This window comes from Chrysemys picta, chromosome 7, assembly GCF_011386835.1.
Source record: "Chrysemys picta bellii isolate R12L10 chromosome 7, ASM1138683v2, whole genome shotgun sequence".
NCBI lineage: Eukaryota > Metazoa > Chordata > Testudines > Emydidae > Chrysemys > Chrysemys picta.
The window spans coordinates 121,293,274-121,314,793 of NC_088797.1; the positions used below are offsets into that span (position 1 = coordinate 121,293,274).

Sequence of the window (21,520 nt, forward strand, 5' to 3'; positions counted from 1 at the left end):
TTGGTTATTTAGAGCTCACGGCCAGATAGCTTAGACCACAGGGCTATCTCTGGTTTCCACGAAATCACTGGTGGGAATCTCCTCCTCCGTTGTCATTTCATTTCCCAAATCATGTGCCTTTTCCTGACAGTATTAATCTGAGCAAATCTTTGCAATGCCTGAGTGATTTATCTCAATTCAGAGCGAATTGGAGGGACCCATAGAGGAAGGTACCCATGCCTTCACTCTATGCAAATGCACCCCGTGTCCTTTAAAGGCGGTGGGGCTGCTGCTCTACTCACCCTGCTGTGACTGGGGTAACGAACTCTCCTGAAGTTACCCCCTCATCAGACTGGGAGAAGAGGCAGGTGTTGCAAATTAGACGCTCAATCCCTTTTAGGAAAAAAAGAACCAGGAGGCTACTAAGGGGGGGTGGTATGTTTGTTCCTTCATTCCCCGGGGGACATGTTTGCGCTTCTGTATTTTCAGAGGAGTTGCGGGGAGAGTCGGAACTTTCAACAGGACGCAGGTCTGGGGAGGTGGCATATGATCATGGGAAAGCCAGGCGTGTGGGCGGGAGCAAAGGCAGAGATCGTGTATGTGTGTAGGGGGGAGGCTATAAAAGTTAAGGCGAGTGCCTAGTGCTGTGTGCGTGTGTTGGCGAGGAACAGCTCATCCGCCGCTGTAAACCTGCCGAGCCTCCCAGCGGAGCTGCTGGGGCGAACGCGAGCCGGGAGAGGCGATTGGTGACTGATTGCACAAGCGGAGGAAATCACTAGCCGGGGTGCTCTCGCTCTGACTTCAATCCAGCTCCTCCCCCCGGGTGGTTGTGGCTTTTCCTTCCATCCAAAAGCCTGATCAGCCCAGCCAGCCCTGGGGGGTTAGGTTGGGTTGGCGGGGGGGATAAGAAACGAGAGAGAGAGAGAGAAGACAGCCGTTTTTCTCCTTCCCCCGCCTGCAGCGAATCCAGCCCTGCCTGAAACTTGCATGGAGTTGGTGCCGTCTTCCCTCTGCTCCGGGTGAATGTGGTGTCTCTCCCCCAGCCTCTCGCCGGCAGCCGCAGCCATGGGAAAAGTTACGGGCCGGTCCCCAGCGGGCTGGCGGGTGGCTCTGCTCGCCGGGACCTGGCTTGTCCAATTCCTCTGCACCTTTGGCACCAGCGGGGCCGAGATAACCTGCCGCGCCTGCCTGGCCCCGGGGAAGCCGCCTCGGCCGCAGCGGGGATTATTATTCATGTCCGGGTGGCCGGGCCGCGGGGAAGAGGCGAGGCGGTTCCCGGCGGCTGCGGGGAAAGTGACCTCCCAGGCTGCTCCCAGCCAGGAGAAACCTACCGGCCAGCCCGCCCCCAGCGCATCCCCAGCGCGCCCCGGCCTGCCCCGAGCTCCCCCCCGCGGGACTGCGCCCGTCCTGCCGGGCCGGCGAGGCGAAGAGCGGACCCCGGCGGGGCGTGCGCCCCGCGGCAGCCGGCTGAGACGGAGCCAGGCGGAGCGGAGGAGAGCCAGGGGGGTCCCGGCGGAGCGGGACCAGCAGGGCAGGGAGGCGGCGGCAGCCTCCCCCGAGCAGCCGCAGGGCAAAGCCACCCGCTTCAGGCTGGAGGAGCTGAAACTGACCAGCAGCACCTTCGCGCTGACCGGGGACTCGGCGCACAACCAAGCCATGGTGCACTGGTCGGGCCACAACAGCAGCGTGAGTCCACCCGGCGCCGCGGCGGGGGGCGGGATGCAGACGCGGGGCGCTGCGGCGCCGGGGGCTTGGGCCACGTGCAGAAAGCGGGGCTGGGCGGGTGGATCGGGCTGGTCTCGGGCCCTTCGCATCGGGGGTCACTCGGCAGCTTGCAGCCGGGCGAAAGGGCTCCCAGTGCCTTTCTGCTGCAGCAAAAGTTTTCTCCCCCACCCGCCACCTGCGTTGCATTCTCCTTGCTTTTAACTGGGTGAGGCCACCGGGAGGTTTGGAGAGAGGGCAGGGGTGTGACTGGACAGGAGCATCCTCGTTGTACGTGGAGCAATCCGTGGTAGGCATCAAATCTCCAAACTCTCCCCGGCTTGCATGCGACGCGTACTCTCGGGTCGTGAGCAACAGCGGGTGAGCGAAGATGCAAGTGACATTGCAGAGTCGGAGTTGCCTTCGGTCCTTGCCTCCCGTTTCCCTACAGACTGGACTGCAGGTCAGGTCTGCAGTCCAGTCTGTGCCATCCGCTCCCTAGGGGCGGACAGATGCCGAAGGAAATAAATCCAACCCAAACTTGATGTGTGCGCAGCAGAACAAGTGTTCCAGCAGGGGAACAAAGGGGTGCTTGTTTAATTTGTCCCTGCGGTGTTAAAAGAGACAGTTCTTGTATCTACAAGTAAGAACCCAGATCTCTTCCTTGTGAATAGCCACAACAAAGAGTAGGTGACTAAAGGAGCATTCATGGCACACACTGCGGAAGTTTTTATCAAGTTAACTTGAGCTCTGCTCCCTCTGAGCCTTGGCTAAACGTGAACCGGGGCTGAGATCTTAGATCCGTGAGAACAGTCGTTGTTTTGCTTTCTTGTGTTTTTTAAATCTAGTCCTGCTAAGGCAGAAGTGTGGACATCTCTGGGTAATTAAATGTTCAAAGTTCTGTGGCTTTTCACTTAAAAAGAGCAGAGAGAATGTTAATAAGAGTGAAGATGAGATGCAGTCCTAGCGGGGACATGCTTTTCTTATTTATCAAGGAGATCAGTGACTCAGGCTAAGAGGTTCCAAGGTGTTTTCAGCTCTCATGCTACTCTGGAATACAATTTCTGTCTGTTTCATGAATATGTATGTGTTTATCTTCAGCTTCTGGTATCATTTTAAAATAATGGCTTCATCATTATGAATTCCTTTTGGTATGAAGGTAAATCGTCATGAGCCCTTTAGTATTAATGTAGATGTCATAAGCACTTGTATATGTATATATCCAGCCTTCATTGACTGGACCAATATTTTATAGTCTTATCTGGAACTTTTTAATCAAATCATTGAAGCAGAAATTCTCACCATCCAGGTTTTCAGGACCTTTCCACCCACCTTAACTATTGGCTCTCTCCCAGGTACTACTAAGATTAATCTTCTAGTTTGATCTCCAGTCTTCTAAAACTGATTGAGTTTGTCACCTTTTTAAAGGGATTCATTTGTTGAGCCAGGGCTTGTGATGCTAAAAAAGCCATCAAGCATTCTGGGCTTGTGATGCATGGAATTAGATATTTGGTCTTTACATTAAAAAAAAAAAGATATTTCGGTCCATTACTCGGACACGAATTGTAAAACAACATGAAACAATTTACTGTATGATAGTTTTGGTTTACAGGAGGTGAGACTAGATGACTACAAGCGTCCCTTCCGGCTTTATAACCGAAGGACATGTTTTGGGATGGGGTGGAGAAGTGCTTTGGCTAATTAGTTACATTCTTCCCAAACAACTGTCTGTCAGACAGGGTCATGCGGACACCTTCCTTCTGTTGTACAGGAAGATGCCAACCCATCCGGTGCTATGATCCCCTCCAATCTCACATAAGTAGAATAACATTGGGCCCCAACCGTAATTGGTTGGGAGATCATTAGGTCAAACCTGATTGGTGATGTTAATTCAATAGGTAGCACCCTTCTTCCTAGAGCAGTACAGAACCAGTGTCCCACCCTGGTGCTTTTGGGCACTATGTTGTGTGGTGTGCAGTCTTTTGAATGAAAGATACAGTATGATCCTTTCTGTGTGGACATTTGTTTGCAAAAGTGGCTGTTAACCCCTATTGTCCTGGCCAGATTCCAATTTGGGTAATTATTTGTCCTACTGCAGTTTTAGTGGGATGCAATAGAATTCTTCATGTTTTCTTCTGAACAGTTGGGCAAGTGCTGCTGTCACAGAGCCGTCACGCTTCACCCAGACACGGCTACCCTTCGGTGCTGACTGTAGTGTGTGTCGTTCGTCTATTGGGAGAGCGCTATGGGATCCCTTTAGATGAAAGATTTTATAATAAATGTAACCGTGTTGCCATAAAGCTGCTACAGTAAATAGCACCCATTACTACTGACCCCAGACTAATTCAGTGTGTTTGGAGTAAGTTTCAGTAGTTGGCTCTTCTACTTAGGACACTATTACAACCAGGTAAAACATGTACCAAACAAATACTTTATTCGGTTTGAGGCCGGAGAAAGGACCCACGTATATGCTTTGATTTCAAGAACAGATGGGTCTGTTTATTTGAAGGGAATAAAGGCACAAGAGGGTAAGCCCTTTGGGATAGATAGAGGCTGACAGTACCTGGCACAATGGAGTCCTGATCCATTACTAGGGCTCTTCTTAGGGATTACCACAATAGAGATAGCTCAGTGGTTTGAGCATTGGCCTGCTAAACCCAGGGTTGTGAGTTCAATCCTTGAGGGGGCCATTTAGGGATCTGGGGCAAAAATCTGTCTGGGGATTGGTCCTGCTTTGAGCAGGGGGTTGGACTAAATGACTTCCTGAGGTCCCTTCCAACCCTGGTATTCTATGAATACAAATAAAAATGACCAAATTCATCCATGGTGTAACTCCACTGAAGTCAGTAGTTTTACATCAGGGGTTAATTTGGCACATTATTGATCTGTATTTGTACTGTTCACTGTGTCCTCTAAGGACCTGGTCCATTTCTCCAATTGAAGTCAATGGGTCTTTCCATTGGCCTCAGTTGGAACTGGAAGATTGGGCCCTGGTGAGATTTCTCTGCAAAGCCTTCCTCCAAAAGCTTTCAGTCAAACTCCAGTATAGACGGGGTTTGTCTTGCTGTCAGAGGTGATTTTGAACGAGACACACGGAAATCTAGGATTCCTGGAAATATAGCAAACTTTAATGCTCCCAATGGGAACAAATGTTAGTTAAGAATAAATAGAGACTCCTCTTTAGTAACTGCATATAAATGAATATTGATAAAACACAGGAGAATTCATGCTTGATGCAGGCAGAGTGCAGAGAGGTTGAGGAGCTGAAATCCATGCCCCTATCCTGGGTCTGGTATGCAGGGCCATTGTTTGACAACCATTCCGAAACATGACCCATCCCTACTGAAGCCTTCTGCAATCAGCCAATGAATGGTTGGCATGGAGACTCTTTCCATAGTATTTAGGGGCTGTGCAAGCATTTCAGTATGACCATGTCATCAATGTCCCTCCCCCCCACACACACACCACACACCGATTCCATATATGGGGTGTAAGTGGGGCTGAAGGCTTTGGGCTGGTCCTCTGCCCCATGGGGGATTTTTGCCACCAGTTTGGAACCTGCTGCCGGGTGTGACCTCTTGTATTATCTTGCAATTTTGCAAGTGTCTTCCAGATTTGGGGTATCAAGTCAGTGTAGATTTGGTGTCCCCACAGCTGTCTTGAGCCTCTTCTCAGGCTGCTGTCACCCAGCTGTAGAAGATGGGTGGAGTTTGAAAGTGGAGCTACAGCAGGCTGCAGGTTATTGTTCTCACCGGATAGGGTGTCACCTTGCAGAGGAAGGAGAACCCCGAGGATCGTTTTACTGTGGGGTTCAGGAGCGTTAGGTTATGGGTGGGTCCAATCACCTGGTCTTCAGGAGATTGCACAGAGTTGCTGAAGCCTCAAATTTGCCTCTGCCCTAGATTTGCTGTGAGTGAGTCTTGTGAAGCTATTGCTGGCTGGAAAGACAGCCAGAGAGCAAAGCATTGGAAGAGCTGAGGAGGTAACGTGGAGGTCCATGGGAAGAAAAGCCTTAATATCGTGCTAAAGGATCCTCCTGTAAAGGAATGCAGCACATGTCCCTATTAATGCAGTAGTAAGTTGCCCTGAACTGGAGAGGATCTGCAGCTGGAACAGGTGGAGAGTTGATAATAATACCCAGCACTTAGTGGTAGACCTCAAAGAAGATAAGTTTGGTCCCCATTTTACAGATGAGAAATTGACTTGTTCATAGTCAATCAACCAGCACCAGAGATGGGGAAATAGAACCTATATACTGCAGGTCCCAGGACAGTACTCCATCCACTGGGCCATACTGCTTCTCCTCATATTGCTGGAAAGGCAGAGGTGAATTTCTGAGGCCATCATTCAGAACAGTCATTCTGAGACTGATGGATATTGATTCTAGGTCAAACACAAAGTAGTTTGGCTGGGCCGCTTTTTAATTCCAGCCGTTGGATAAAATCCATGAGGCAGGTGGGATCTGCAGAGGATGCAGCCTGTGACGATTGTCATCTCAGTGGTCTGGTGAAAAAATTAGATAGGAGGAGAAAAGCAAGGTCCCTCTTTATGGGCGAGGGTGTAGTGAGTTTGTTGTGAGACTCCACAGCAGACTTTGTCTGTTATTGGAAAGGCCAAGCTGAACATCTGAAAGGCAGAACAATAGTGTGATTTTTATTGTATAAGTGACCTGGGTAGAGAACTTCTGCATTAACTCTCCTTGGACTTTAAACATGTATGCTAAAACCAATTTCATACATTCTCAAGAATAATATGTAGAACCTTGAATTCTTGGGATTCAAATTGACAATCGCTTGAACTGGAATGCAGCTTTGCCTTTGTCTTGGAACACTCTGGGTATTGTAATGTGTTCCATTTTACATACATTCTTTTATATTAGTTTGTAATGCAACAGTCACATGGTAAAATCACCTTACATTGCCGCTGAGCCTCTTTTCAGAAGAGAAACTGAGACATGTTGACAAAGTTTCATTTGTTTTCTGAGCATTTGATTCTTCAGGTGGCCCATTTGTCCATGAAATGTCACAATTATGATCTGTCATTCCATCACAACTAAATGATTCAACATGAAAGTGCCTGCTCTCGGTGGGTATTCCTCAAAAAACATCCTGTCTTTGGGCACACTGAATGGCTGCTGACTGCCATATTTCTTCTGATGACTTGCTGATTACCCATCACCCTCCCAGAATGATTCCCAGAATGGAAATTTCACTGAGGTGAACCTGATGATAGCCATGGAACCTGCAGCAAGCTATGGTTTCAAGACAGCAGCTATGTTTGGGTTTATATGGATACTTCTGTCTCTGGAAGCACCTACCTAACTGAGTCAGGTCATGTTGTCTTTTGTATGGGATACAGGAAATAGAGCTGAAACTAGAGCTAAATTCCTTTAAGCAGGATGTCAGCATTAAAATAACTGAAATGTAATGTTCATTAACAGACAATAGTAATAATGAGCCAGGTCCTAGCTATTTACTCAGGCAAACTTCTCATTGATGTCAATGGGAATGTCTGTATAAAGACTGAATGAAAACCGAGGGGATTTAGCTCAACAACATTAATGCCACACACAAAATAGATATAAAATCCCTGTTTCATCTTCTGTTCTTTTGGCTCACACCTGCTACTCCTGATACTTCATAAAATCCTTTATTTGCACTATAGATCTAAACAATATCCTCTATAGCAAGATTTCAGTGGAAGAAAACATCAACCTCTCCGATCAAACCTTCAATTAGGAAATTATTCCCCCAATAAATGCACAAGTTTTTTCATCTTTCCAAACAAATCAAATAGCCAGAACGTTTTTCTCTTTCTTCTGTCTTTACTGTTATCCACCTATAGCTATATTTCCTTGTGGGATAAAACCAAAGCTTTTAATACGCAGCACCTATAAAACACACATACAGAATATTTTTCAAGAGTGGCCATGTGATGACAAAGTAAGGAAGCAAAGAAGATTTACGTGATTGGAAGAAAGGATTGGCTTAGAGAATATCTAGTCTCCAAGAAGCAACAGAGGGTCCTGTGATACCTTTAAGACTAACAGAAGTATTGGGAGCATAAGCTTTCGTGGGTAAGAACCTCACTTCTTCAGATGCAAGAAGTGAGGTTCTTACCCACGAAAGCTTATGCTCCCAATACTTCTGTTAGTCTTAAAGGTGTCACAGGACCCTCTGTTGCTTTTTACAGATTCAGACTAACACGGCTACCCCTCTGATACTAGTCTCCAAGGAAGTCTGTGGGAGACCTTGACAAACGGAGGAGCTCCCATCCAGATCGGATAGACACGGCCAGTGGCTTCCAGTTTCTCATACTTTGTTCTACATTCCCAACGAGAAAAAGTTTTGCCACCCCCATTGCCATCCTGGAGGCTAGATTGTTCATGACCCACTCACTGGAAGTCATGACCCTCAGGTTGAGTATCCATGCAATAGGAATCTACGTTTCTATGTCATTAAATGAAAATGGGCCTTGATTCCAGTTCCCAGTGGGAGCTTTGGGTGTTAGACTTTAATTATTTGGGATCTTTAATTGCCTATATAAATCCTGAAACTGTAAAATGACTTTCATCCAATCTGCATATTTTGCAGTCTCTCGTCTAAAATCAAACCACAGTTGGAATAAGATCCTTTTAATCCATAATGCTCAGGGTCTGTAACACAACAATTGTTGTTTGTTGGTACTACACTTCCTTTCCTCTGAGGCTCTTCAAGCACTTTAGAAGCAATTAAACCTCCCATCAACCCTTTGAGGTACATCATCCCCTATAATAAGGAACCAGGCCTTCTCTGTCGATTTCCCTGTCAGAAGGCGTTAGAACCTTGCTGAAGTTCTGCTGACTTTGTGGCAAGTGTGTTTATTATCTCCGCCTGGAATATAAGGGAGATGGGCAGGGCCGGCGCAACCCATTAGGCGACCTAGGCGATCGCCTAGGGCACTACAATTTGGGGGTGGCGACCGTGGCGGTATTTCGGTGGCAGGACCTTCTGCTGCCTACGGCGTCAGAAAAGCTGGCGGCGCTCCTGGAGATGGGAGTGGTTCTCTGGAGGGAAAGGGAGCTAGATAGAGGAGGGGAATCCCCAGAGAGCCAAGCTCAGGAAAGGCCCTAGATATGCAAAACTATCCCAAACTGCCTGCTTCTCCCTGCCCTCTAAATTTTTCACACATCTCTTACTTTGCTGTGACTCTGGCTGATGAATAGGTAGGTTCTACAAAGGCTTATGCCTCTCTCCCTGTGGGAACAGAATGTCTGGGTGGGACTGAAAGCCGCTTCTGGCTACAGGGCTGTGTGTCTTGCTGCTAATTTGGAGGAGGTGAACTGACCTGCCACCTGGCAGTTTTCTTCCTCCCAGCAGAGCTGCGGGACTTCACACAAGATTAGGAGAGGTTAGAGAACACCTGACAAAGTGAGGTGCAGGATAACCGAAACCACGGGATGCGTTCCTACAGCCAGGTGCTTTCCCTAGCTGGGCTGGCATAAGTACCACAGCACCTCTAATACTCAAAATATACTGCCGGTGTTTAAAGAGTATAGCTGAAGCTCATTCATCAAGGAGATTTGCCGATTGCCGCCAGGAATAGGCAGTTCACTGCTTATCAGCTAGTGTCTGACTGATCACTTTTTGTTGTTCCTTATAACCTAAGAGCACATTTGCAGGCATCTTCATGCTATGCACAGAGCAGCCTAATCAAGAGCAAGAAAGAAGGGGGTGGGGGTTGGAAGAAGATAATTCACAGTCGTTATTTTGGATGCAGACATCTTCCAGCAAGCTATGGGTCTGATACAGCAATGTGAGGTGGAGGGCATTCAGCAACAGTCACGAGGCTCTTAGCACCTTACAGGATACGATCCTGATTGAACTTAATGCAGATATGATGGAGACATAAAAATTCAATGTCATTTTGGCCAGTGATAACTTATAACCATCAACGCAATCAGTGTTACCTGTAATTTTGAGATGCTTTGGTATCTTTGGCATTAGGCAGTAGGCATTTCAGAAAATTGTAAGTTTCAAGGATAAGCAAGAAGGAATCTCTTTGGATTTTTCCAAATTGTATTTCCGTAAGTGCATTTAAACTAGAGCTGAGTGAATAATTCAAAGGAAATAATTTATTCAACAAATTTAGCCTCTTTTTCTGTTGACAAATTGTCCATGATCATCCTGTGGCTTTCTCAGATGTTTTTGTTCATAATTAATCACCAAGTTCCTGATCCAAAATCCATCTGAAATCAATGGACAGCTTCCCAATGACTTCAATCGGCTTTGGAAGGCCCCAGCTAATCACTATGAATAATTCTTGCTCTGTAGATTTGTCATCAGAGCTGTATTTTAATTGGGTGACTAGATCAGTTTTCAGTTCCCTGATTGGATCAGTGCAATTCTCTAACACTGGATTAACGGTCCTTGTCTCTATCAATAATCTTGCCAGGTAAATTCTTTTGCCAGAATATTCTCAGAAAACAAACAAAAAAGAGGCATGAACATTGGTGACACTAATGCTATTTTATGCTCAAGTGAACATTCGTGGGACTTTTTTCTTCTTCTTTTTTTTTTTTTTTTTTTAAAGAAATTTACCCAGATCTCATTTAAACATAGGTATTTAATGTTAGAAGTGATGATGATTATTGTCAAGATCATGCGATGTTTGCATAGGGATTTGACCTGGAAATTTGATTTGCTGACACTGAAGATTTAACTGGGGTTATAGGAAAAAATACCTTTTAAAATAAATACATTTTTAGAAAAAATCCGAATTGTGCCAGGTGCGCTCCTGGGAGTTGATGTATTGTTTGAGAACATGGTGTGCTGGGGTGTTTTTATCCATCCTGGAGAGAGAGAGCCGGCCAAAGAGCATGCAACATTCATTTTGAATATAATGAGCGAGTATAGCGTGAGTATAGTGGTAAAGAGGTGGTGGTGGTCTGGGCCTTGTCTCACTCCCATATGTGGCAAAGGAAATCTCTACACTGGCTCAGAAGACACTGAAGTGGAGGGGGGCCTAGGCTGGGGTAGGGAACATAGGACCTGTGCTTAACTCTGACTCAATGGCCTAAAAGCCCTGCAGAGGAGTCACTGCGGGGCAGCAACCGTATTTCAGCCTGTAACCCAAGAGAGTGGCCTGAGAAGCTAGCAGCTCTGGGTCCTTGTTGCGGGTAGAGAGTTGGCTTGTTTTTGTTTTTTTTGAATGAAAAACGGCCTTTTTTTTTTTTAACAATTAACACAGTTAAATTTTAATTTTTCAAGATTTTGTTTCTTTGAGGGGAAAAAACCCAAACCTGAGGAAAAAATGTTGAAAAATGTTTTGGTTTATAATTGAAGTTTTAGGCCTTTTCTTAGATTTTTGGGGCCAAAAAAAAAAAAATTTCAACTCCGTATCCCAATTTTTTTTTTTTTCTGGTAAAATATTTACCCAGGTCCAAATATCCCTGGCTACGTGTTTAATCCCTTGTTTAGATTGACGGTGTCACTTTAAATAGTGACAGACATTGAATTTAGACCCATTGAAAAAGCTGGGGGGACTTGTGCTATTTATGATTCCAAAAGATCTTTAGAATCTCCGGCGAGGGCTTATCTTTTCCTTTCTTCCTCCAGAGTTTCATTCAGAGAGCATTGAAATGCCTTAGTCATTTTCTTCATGCTAAAGACAGCAATTTCATCTGATGGACTTGGCAGTTCTATATTTCTTTTCCCCTGGTGGAATATTACTTTTTTTCTTCTCTGTGCCCTTGATACAAAATACTTTCTGTTCACTGCTCTTCTGATCACCTCTCCTTGTGCCACCCACAGCCACCACATGTTGACACTTTTCAGAGTAGCAGCCGTGTTAGTCTGTATCCGCAAAAAGAACAGGAGTACTTGTGGCACCTTAGAGACTAACAAATTTATTAGAGCATAAGCTTTCGTGGACTACAGCCCACTTCTTCGGATGCATATACATGTTGACACTGTTACCTGGATACCACTGGGCGATGGACAGACTGCAGTAGAAACGATGAGTTACACAATCTGAATTGTCATCTTAAAGCTGAGATCATCACCATAATGTGACAAGCAGCAACAGCTAAGACAGCAAGTTAGGGCTTGACTCATTAAATAATGCTGTATACCTGTAAGTGGAGGTGTAAAAGTTGTCATGTTCCCGCTACACCTCTGGGATGTAGAAGGCACATGTTACTACTGATGGGTGAGAAAATGTCTCCATCCACAACCAGCTGAGTAATTATCATACTGAAAAACAATCCAGTAATGTACCTTGGATTGTGATCCTGTAATTTGCCTGAGCTGAGCCATGTTAGCAATTGGACAGGGGGAGCTCCGGTTGCTGGATGGAGCAAGTGGTGCTGGTTATTCAGCAGATGGCACTCTTCACTCTGAATTAATTCTGAGCAATGGCATTGTGCTACTGGTGTTGCTGCCTTTCAAATGAGCTGTAGTAGAATGAAGCTCTAGCCAATTGTGAGTAGCAAAATTCCCATGGCAGTTTTTGCAAGAACAGTGAAAATGTCAGTCCAAATTTGAATATAGTGGTTCCATTCTGCTTACCTGAAACTCCCCTTGTCATTTTCAGTTCGATTATTCATTGTTTGCATTGCACCAAAAAATGAGGGACAAATTTATCCCTGATGTCAGTGGAGATACATCAGGTATGAATTGGAGCCAAGTTGCTTTTCATTTTCTGTCCTAAACCAGTGGTCTCCAAACTTTTTTGATCGCACACCCCATCAGTAAAAAAAATATTGAGCATGCACCCCCTGCTGTGCCGGCTCTACCACTTTTGCTGAAGGGGGGGAAAAAAAAGCCGCTGGACTTCCACCCGAACTGACGAAGAAACAACAACCAAAAAAAGCACTTCTCCTGCTGCGCACCCTCAAGGATCCTCTTGCACACCCCCTGGAGTGCACACACCCCACTTTGGAGACCACTGTCCTAAACTATTCCTTAGCATTGCTGTGTGCTGGTAATGACTTGCCATATTGCATCCCAGAGGTGGCTGTCTTTCTCTGGCTGGTGAAGTGATTCTTATATATACAGTCTGTACAATCTGTGAGTTGCTTGGGACTCGTGGGTGAAAAGTGTTCAAATCGAAGATTTTTTGTTTTGTGTTTGTACAGCACCTAGCACAATGGGGTCCTGGTCCCTGACTACGGCTCCTCGGTGCAATAGTAAAACAAATGTGAGCGGAGATGGGTCTGAACCAAAACCTCAGATCTAAGTACTACCAAATTTTGGAGGCAGGATGGTGGACTGGAAATCTGAAGCTGCGACAGATGTGGCCCAGCATTATAATGAGCAAGCCCAGTGTTGCAAACTCGCACGATTTTATCACCAGTCTTGTGATATTTAATGTTTTGTCTTTTAAAACCCCACCTCCAGGAGTCAGGTGCCTGACTGAGCATCTCAGCTTTCCTTCTTAAGAAAAAGAGAAAATAAGAGTTTGAAAACATGATCTGAGTGCACCCTGAAGAGTCTTAAACCAGAAGATCAATAAAACGAATCCCACATTTATTATTTTTTAAAAATCATAGTTTTAAGCCAATTTCATTATTTTTGAGGGGCACGACTCCTGATTTTTAAGCCTGAATTGTGATTTTTTTGATGGCATGAGGTCGGTGATGCTGCAAGAACCGGATGATTCTGAGGAATGTGTAAGAACCCTACCGCAAGCAGATATGAGACTTCTGTCTGATTGTCCCATGTTGATCTCTGATCGTTGGAGATAAGCTCCTTGAAGCAGGAGGTTTGGTATCCCTTCCAAAATTTTTGTTGTTAATGATGATAACTCTGGATAGTCTTGTCTCCATATAATCTGCCAATCCCTCTTTGAATCCTGCTTTCCGAATCTACCCCCGCCCTTTGTGTCTGTGTGCATTTGCCTGGTTTTGTTTAATAGAAAAAAACCAACTAAAGCAGAAAATTGAACAAAATGTTGACAATTATGTGCCGATGCTTAGCTGGTGTAAATCAGTCTGGCTCCGTCAAAATCAGTGGTGGTACACTGATTTATACCAGCTGAGAATCTGACCTACCGGAATAGGCAGGTGAACATAAGAACGGCCATATTGGGTCGGACCAAAGGTCCATCTAGCCCAGTATCCTGACTTATAGAGTGACCAGATGTCCTGATTTTTATAGGGACAGTCCCGATATTTGGGGCTTTTTCTTATATAGGCTCCTATTACCCTCCACCCCGTCCCGATTTTTCACACTTGCTGTCTGGTCACCCTACTGTCTTCTGACAATGGCCAATGCCAGGTGCTTCAGAGGGAATGAACGGAACAGGTAATTATCAAGTGATCCATCTCCTGTCACCCATTTCCCAGTTTCTGGCACACCAAGGCTAAGGACACCATCCTGACTAATCGCCATTGATATACAAGCTTCCTTTCATACAGCAAGAGATGACCCAATGTTGACTTTAGAAATCATTTTTGAGAGAGAAGGTGGGGATTACCTTTTTTTTTTTTTTTTTTTTTTGAAAAGTCAGATGAGTTAATCAATGTCTATTTTAACAAGCGCCAGAAAGAGGCAAGAGATCTTGCTTTGATTTCTCATATAAAGAGAGGCATATGTAACTCTGCAGTGCCCACTGCTCACAATCAACTCTCTAGTAAGGACTAGGCAGTGCTCATCCTGTGAACATTTCTGAGATTAACTAAAACTTCCCATTCCACGTCAGGGCAAAACTGAGACCTCTTGAAAATTTTCATGCAAAATGAGAGATCTGAATAAGCCTGGTGCTCAGGGCACTCTGGTGGGATACAGAAGACTGGGATTGAGGTCCCTGCTCCACACACCTCGGTAACGCTAAGATAATTACTCAGCATGTTCTTCTGGACAATCCTACAATAACACAGAAATATTCGCAAGCCCCCATGAGAAACCCTGGAATGGCAAACCAGAATGCATTGCTCAGTGGCCACGAACAGCCCTACAACAATAAGACATGTGCTGCCTACTACCTATGAACAACCCTAATACAAAAAAACCCACTGCTGACAAGCCATCGGTGTTCATGAGCAATCTTGCAATAACAAGCCCAGCGCCAAGGAGCAAACCAGTGTGTGCTCATTGTAGGCCTGGCTTGACATGAGTAATTGGATGCGAGTGAGGCCTCATCTCTTGGGAGATAGGATTAGGGATGTAAATGGATGAGCAGGCTGGGAACAGAGTGTCTGTGCTAGCTAAGATAAGGGGGAACACCCAAGAGCCATTTACAATGGAGACGATAACCATGAATAAAGAGAAGTCTGGAACGTAAGATGAGCTAAAGAGTAAGTCGTGCATGGACAGTGCGTAGTCTACAGGGATTGGTTCCCGCAAAGTGACCAAGCCAATCCCAAAACGTGTGATGCAATGTAATGTGTATATAAAAGAAGAAGTTTGCTGTGGAACTTAGGTATAAGGTGTACCAGCCATCCAAACCTTTGTTTAAGTCTAATCAACTCGGCGAAGCTTTGCTGTATATCAAATAAAGGAACCTGAGGGATGAGACTAGAGTCAAACTGAGTTCTTGGGGAGCCCCATGGAAGTAGTCTCGGGAGAACCCCAACATTCATGAGCAGCCCTACAATAACAAACCAGTCTGAGCAAAGGAGGAAAAATATCTGCTAAGAAATATATTTCAGGTTGGAACTTTCAAGGAATTTGCTATAAAGCCGTGAGGAGGGGAAATCCTGTGTCCTTTTCGCTTTGCTGCTGTTTTCCCAAAGATATTTGCATGTGGTCCATGTTGCATTCAAACTGCTCTGCCTAGTGATGGTTTCAGAGTATCTTCTTGACCCGCTGCTGCTAAATGAGTGTAGAGGACAGTTCCATTACCAGGAGGCCATTAAGCGGGGAGGTCCCCAAAGTCCTTGTCCCAAAGTTAGCATTGTCTATATTCATGATTAAGCCAAGCCAAGACTCCCAACAGCTCACTTCTTGCAGGACTTATAACATCAGGTAGGCTCCAAGGGACTGGAATGCTGTCACTTGCAAGAAATGGTTAGTTTGGTTTATCTTATTTTTCCTGTGAATGACAGGAAAGGCACAAGAGAGCCAGATGGGCTCTCCCAATCAGTAAACCGCAAATCATTGCAGGCCCTTTCTGCAGTGTGGGATTCCTCCCCCATGCACAAAGCATTCTGCACCCTCTGTGTGGGGGTACAAAACAATGGGATTTGGGCTACTCAATTCAAGATGCTTTTGAAAATCTCCTCCCTGCGGAGAATGAATGAGACTGCTTCCCCTCACCTGCCCTGTCATGTGCTCAGATCTCCTCTGTATATTGGTCTCTCTAAGCTCCCTTCCTGTAATTCGGAGGTTGCAGAGGGCCCCTGACATGGCAGGTCCACTGTGTCCATCCATCACAAGGATTTGCTGCAGGGGTCTATATGATGCACAGGTAAATTTCACCCATCATTTGAAACTGAGAGTTAACAAGAGACATCTTGCTCAGGGTTCTTTGACCTTTTCAGCAATGCTAACTGTAGTCCGGACTTCTAGGAAATGTGATAGCCCAGTACAACCTGGATGTGCTTGGCCTCTCCCAAGGTGTTTTTAAAACGGCTACCAAGATCCATGCTTGATGTAGCAGCAGTGAATTTTTTGTCACTACTGTTCAGGTTCTTATGCCATGCCCATCACCATGGTATCTCAGTGATGAGTTTTTAAAGAGGAAAATAACTTTGAAAAGTTCTGATCAATCAGAGATTTCTCTATCTATATAAATAAAATATGGGGGTGGGGTGGGGGGTGTATATGGCTTAAAATTAACCAGTGCTCTAATCCGAGAGAGAAAAGTATTGCACTTCCTTTGTGGTACCATTATTTCCATATTTTCATGATGCCTGGTAAAATCTCAAAAGAGGTTTAGCATTAATCTTGGGCCTGATTCTCCACTCCCTTTTACTGGTGTAAATCAGGAGTAATTCAGTGTAGCTCCATCTCTTTATTTTCTTCTGACTCTTAGCGATTGAAAGCCCAGGCAGAAAAGGAATCATTTCTGAAATAGATGAGATTCTGACAATGGCAGATCTCAATAAGAAATGCCCCTTTATGAGAAACTTGGCAAGAGACCTAAATTGAGAAATCTCCATAAACGAGCAGCAAACAACGTGGCCCAAAGGACTTGCCAGCTCAATATGAAATGTTACAAAGGAAATTTATTTTAAGCTCTTGTGTAAATGGTTCTTGACTCCAGGAAGGCTAAAGAAATGATTAAACAGATGGTGAGCTGTGTTGGAGGGAATTTGGAAAGAGGTCAAAATCTCCATATTTGGCGGTCATGTTCAAATATATAGACTTGTTTGTGATTTGCGGGGGGGGTGTATACATCCCCTTCTACTCTGGCAATGAAGGGGTTAAGCGTCAGAGTAGCTACCTCCCGTGCAGCAGCTAATTGCTTGACTAACAGGAGATGGGATAAGAAGCAGAAGGGGGTGGCCGCCGGAGAGGCGGAGGACTAAGCAGAGTGCGTTGCAAGTGTCTGGAAGCTGCTCAAGGAGCAGAACCGGAGATCACCTGAGGATTAGGGTGAGACTCCTGCGGGAGACCCTACCAGCTTAAGTGGAGTTTCCTTCTCTTACTCTCCAGGAGAAAGACTGGACTCCCTGGAGTCCTGTGGCTACCAAGCCTACGAGGGATGTGACGAGGAGTTGAGGACCATGGGAGCTGAGCTGAAAAGCTAAGAGCACAAGAGCCAGCGTTTAATTTCAAGAGGGCCAAGCATAAGCCTGGAATAGGCTTCTAAGGGAGGTTGTGGAATTCCCATCATTGGATGGTTTTAAGAACAGGTTAGACAAACGTGACAGGGATGTCTCTTGGTCCAGCCTCAGCACAGGGGGATGGACTAGATGATCTCCTGAGGGCTCCTCCAGCCCTATATTTCTATGATACTATGACAGGTGAGAGGGCTGAGCCCTCTCTCACTGACATTAGTGAAACTTGCTAATGAGATGTGACTTAGACAATGACCCATTCGTAGTTTTGTTAGACTTACCTGTAAGTGGCTCAACAGATCAAAAATATGGTCCACGTATAGTTAGCTGATTTGGATTTTATTTGCTTACTGCTGGAAGATGAAAACATTTCCTAATAGAAAAAAAAACATGGTTCAGTAAGGTGTAGGAAACAGCTGTAATGGAAAAATTAATCCATCACATAAGGACACAACGAGACTGACAAATGTTTTCAGATACTTGCCTCCCATGTGTTGTGTTTACAGACAAAGAACATGCACTGTCATTAAAGCCAAAACTCTCCTAGGAAGCATATTTGAATATTCAAACATAGGCATTTTAGCTGGTTGAAAAAATGTTGTCGAAGAGTTTTCCACTGGAAAATGCAGGTTAGCTGGAATTGAAAGGTTTTGCAGGACTGTCTTTATTTGAAGGAGAAAAGTTGAACAATCATTTTGTTTGTTTTGATAATGTCAACATGTTTTATTTTGACTCTGATTTGTTTTGACTATTATATTACATGAAAATATTGATGAAATTTATTTAGCATCATTTAATTACATTGCTAGGTTCAAATGTCAAAATAAAATTAAACATAGTTCAGAATCAAATTTTTTTCAGAATTTTTATTTTGTGAGAAACTGACTTTTTTACGCTTTTTGTTTTCAAAATGTTGCTGTACTTACTCAGGGAACCAAAACTGTGGTTTCTGATCAGCTCTAACAAGTGTGCAAACAGGCTTATTTGAAAATCCCAAACTTCTTTAGGCAATTTTTAACATGGCTGCTTTACAAAGATGCACATGTTTGCTGGCTCCCTAGCAATTCTGATAATGAGCTGAAAGTTTTAGAAAAGAAAGAAATAAAAGTTATCTGAGCTTTAGTCAAGTGCTACATGGAAGGTTAGAATTGTTGCAATTCAGCCATTTAATAGCTACAGAGAGCACAGAGGAATGCGAGATTGCAAGGCTAACTTTCAAAAGGGAGGTATTATTCACTGCTTCTAACCCTGAACTACTCAGCAGATTGCATATTCTGGAAAGTTGAATGTAAATCTCTTCCTTAAGAATAAGTATTGTACGTTGTTACTGATGTGCAGTATTTTCCATACATAATAAATGGGTTTAATCCCCTTACAACTACAAATCCCCCAAACAACTTTAACAATGTTCTTCACTCCTCCAAAGTGGTATTCGTTAGTATTTTGACGCACTGAAAAGTATACCAGGGATTTCTCAGAAGTCAAAGAAACACTCGCTTAGAGCAGGGAGGGAAACAGTCTTCCCATCCTATGAAAAATTTTGAGACTTTGAAAAATGTTCCATTCCAAATTAGAACAAAAATTGAAATTTTGAAAGTTTTCACAACAGAATATGAGAAAAATGGATTCTGGTTAATGGAAACGCTGTTTATAGCCTGACCATATTTTAAAAAGTGTACTAAAATGAGCTCCACCTAGAAAACTAGAACTAGAAAACCATCATTTTTTGCTTACAAAATATCAAAATTCAAAGTTTTGAAACTTTTTTCAAAAGTTGTCAAGCTGAGAAATGATCAGAAGTGACCCCTTCCTGCGGAAAGATTCAGTTTTGGCAAATTGACGGAATTTTTTTGTTGAAAAACGCCAAACATTTCCTGCCCAGCTCCCCACACAATCCATCTCAAACAGCTGGCAGACTATGTTTAGACAGGAGGTAACAAGTAGTGGTAATTCCATCCACTGCAGGAACTCCTGGAAGCAATTCTATGGCCAGCATTCTCATAGAAATAAAGGGCTGGAAAGGACCATGAGAAGGTCAGACTAGACAGACGGCACATTCAGGAATCTGCTACAGGCAGTAAGAAGTGGATGGGTGAGGCTTATAGCACTATGATCCTGTGGTTACCATGTAAACATCTTAGTGGTTTAGTTAATGTGTTTAAATTTGAAAATAAGGACTATGAAGAGATGAGATGGAGAACACTACGTATTCCCTTGATGTAGGCAGCACAGAAGTATATACAGCCCGCGATCCTCTGACCCAGGAAGGACATACTCCGGCTTGTGGGCCTTTCTCTGCCATGCTAAAAATAGCTGTGTAGACATTTCAGCTTGAGATGGAGGTTGGGTTCCTAGGCTTCAGAGCAGCCCGAGCTGCAACAGCTGTGTGTGGCGTGATGGCGCAAGCCCGAGTCTGTCGACCCAGGCTCAGAGCCTGACTGCCGTGGGCTGCCACTCATTGCGTAGACCTACCCTTAAGGGGGTTGGGGCTTCTGTGCCAGGTTTAACTGCCTCCTTGGGTGAAGGGAATGAATGTAGAGCATGGCAAGGGCAACGTGAGACTAAGAATGAGGCCTGCTGGGAGATATGAAGGCAACCTATAGACTGGCAGAGGAGAGTGTCTAGGGAGAAGAGATGTACCAGTGCGGGTGTGAGATGTGGGAAGAAAGGCACTGGTAGCAAGTGATACAGAGAGGTAACCATATAGCACCCCAAGGTATAGGTCTTAGCTGCCTACCTATCAGAACCCAGTGGAGAGGGTGGGCCCGGGCTCCCCCATTGGCTCCTAAAGAAGTCTGTCCCTCGGCAGGGAACCTAGTTGTGGAACATCCTGAAGGTGCAAGGGTCCAGGTCCTAAGACTTCAACCCAAGGGGGAAGCCCTGAAGTCCTTGCTGACTTGTGAAGATTTCTGCCTCTCTTTATGCGTACCCCCAAAAGGGTTGACCTTGAAATGTGTGAGCAGGATGGAGGGCAGACTCGCTAACAGGACAGACTCTGCCCCCACATAGCCAATCAATAGTGAGAAAAGAGAACGCCTGGAGGAAGACAACCTACCATACCCAGGCCTGACCACTAGGCAGCACTGCCGGTGAGGACTCCCCTTCACAATGTGCTGTTAAAGCAGCCAAGGAAGGGCCTATGCTCAGTGCATAGGGAGAGATCTTGGGAAGGAAAGTGACAGAGCAGACAACCTAAATGTAGCAAGTCTGGAAGTCCATAGCAGAGAGTGATTGTGGGTTCCCTCTAAGAGGGGGTATAGCCTCTTACTGTCAACAAGGGGAAGAAGGGACTGACAGGAGGGCTGGGCGTCGGAACAACAGAGGCTTAAAACTGCTTGGGAACACCATAGGCCCATGGAGGAAGAGCTGTGCCTGGCAAGAATCTGGGGGAAGGGAGGAGATTGATATTTATGTCTTCCACTGGACTCTGATTAACTCTGGAAGGGGTGGACTTTTGTAACTTGAAAGCGCTGGTGGTTGACCATCTGAAGGGGGAAACTGAGGCAGTACTCTGAGGCAAAGCTTTGGCGCATGTGGGCCCAAACCCAGACAAGGTAAGTCCCTGCTACTGAGGGTTTCCAATGGGGAGAAGCTAGTGGCCTGGCAAACCAGAGTTGGGAAAGAGCCCTGCATGTAGGGCAGCACCGTGAAAGAAAGTGCAATCATGCTTATGGCAGACATGGGTGAATGGGGTACCGAAGCTGGCATTACTGGTGAAACAGGGAGCAATGGGGACAGTGTGATCAGGGATGAGTATGTGGGGGCATATTACAGTATGTGACTTTGAAAATGAGGATGAAAAGTTTAAATCTGTTGTGATGGAGAAGGGCGCAGTGGAGAGGCCCATTGGGTGGGTAGGATGGTGGTTTTAGCAGCCACATCTGGAATGGACTGTAGAGGGGTGATGTGGGGACAGGAAAGACCAGAGCAAAAAGCTGTTGCATGAATTGAGATGGAAGGTGACAAGACTTTTTAGTTCTTGAGATGGAGGAGAAAGCCTTGATCTTGTAAATGTTCAGAGGAAAAAAACTGGATATGAGGAGAGAACAAGAGGTAACCGTCAAAAATGACTTCCATAGTTTTGATCCTGGGGAACAGGGAAGATACTGCTTTTAGCAGAAACAAAGGAGAGGGGAA

At 45.1% G+C, this 21,520-nt stretch overlaps 1 protein-coding gene across 4 annotated transcripts in view; it reads left to right on the top strand.

Annotated features, from left to right (window-relative positions):
- The first annotated feature begins 436 nt into the window (after positions 1-436).
- The window catches only part of SORCS1 (sortilin related VPS10 domain containing receptor 1), a 413,081-nt gene continuing 391,997 nt past the window's right edge, over positions 437-21,520 (top strand). For all 4 annotated transcript variants that reach the window (XR_010589337.1, XM_024110965.3, XM_024110966.3 and 1 more), the window contains exon 1: positions 437-1,665. Coding sequence is in view for 3 of the 4 variants with exons in the window: in XM_024110965.3 (XP_023966733.2) it covers positions 1,003-1,665 (663 nt within the window). In the remaining variant the exon portion in view is untranslated. The remainder of the gene's footprint in view (positions 1,666-21,520) is intronic.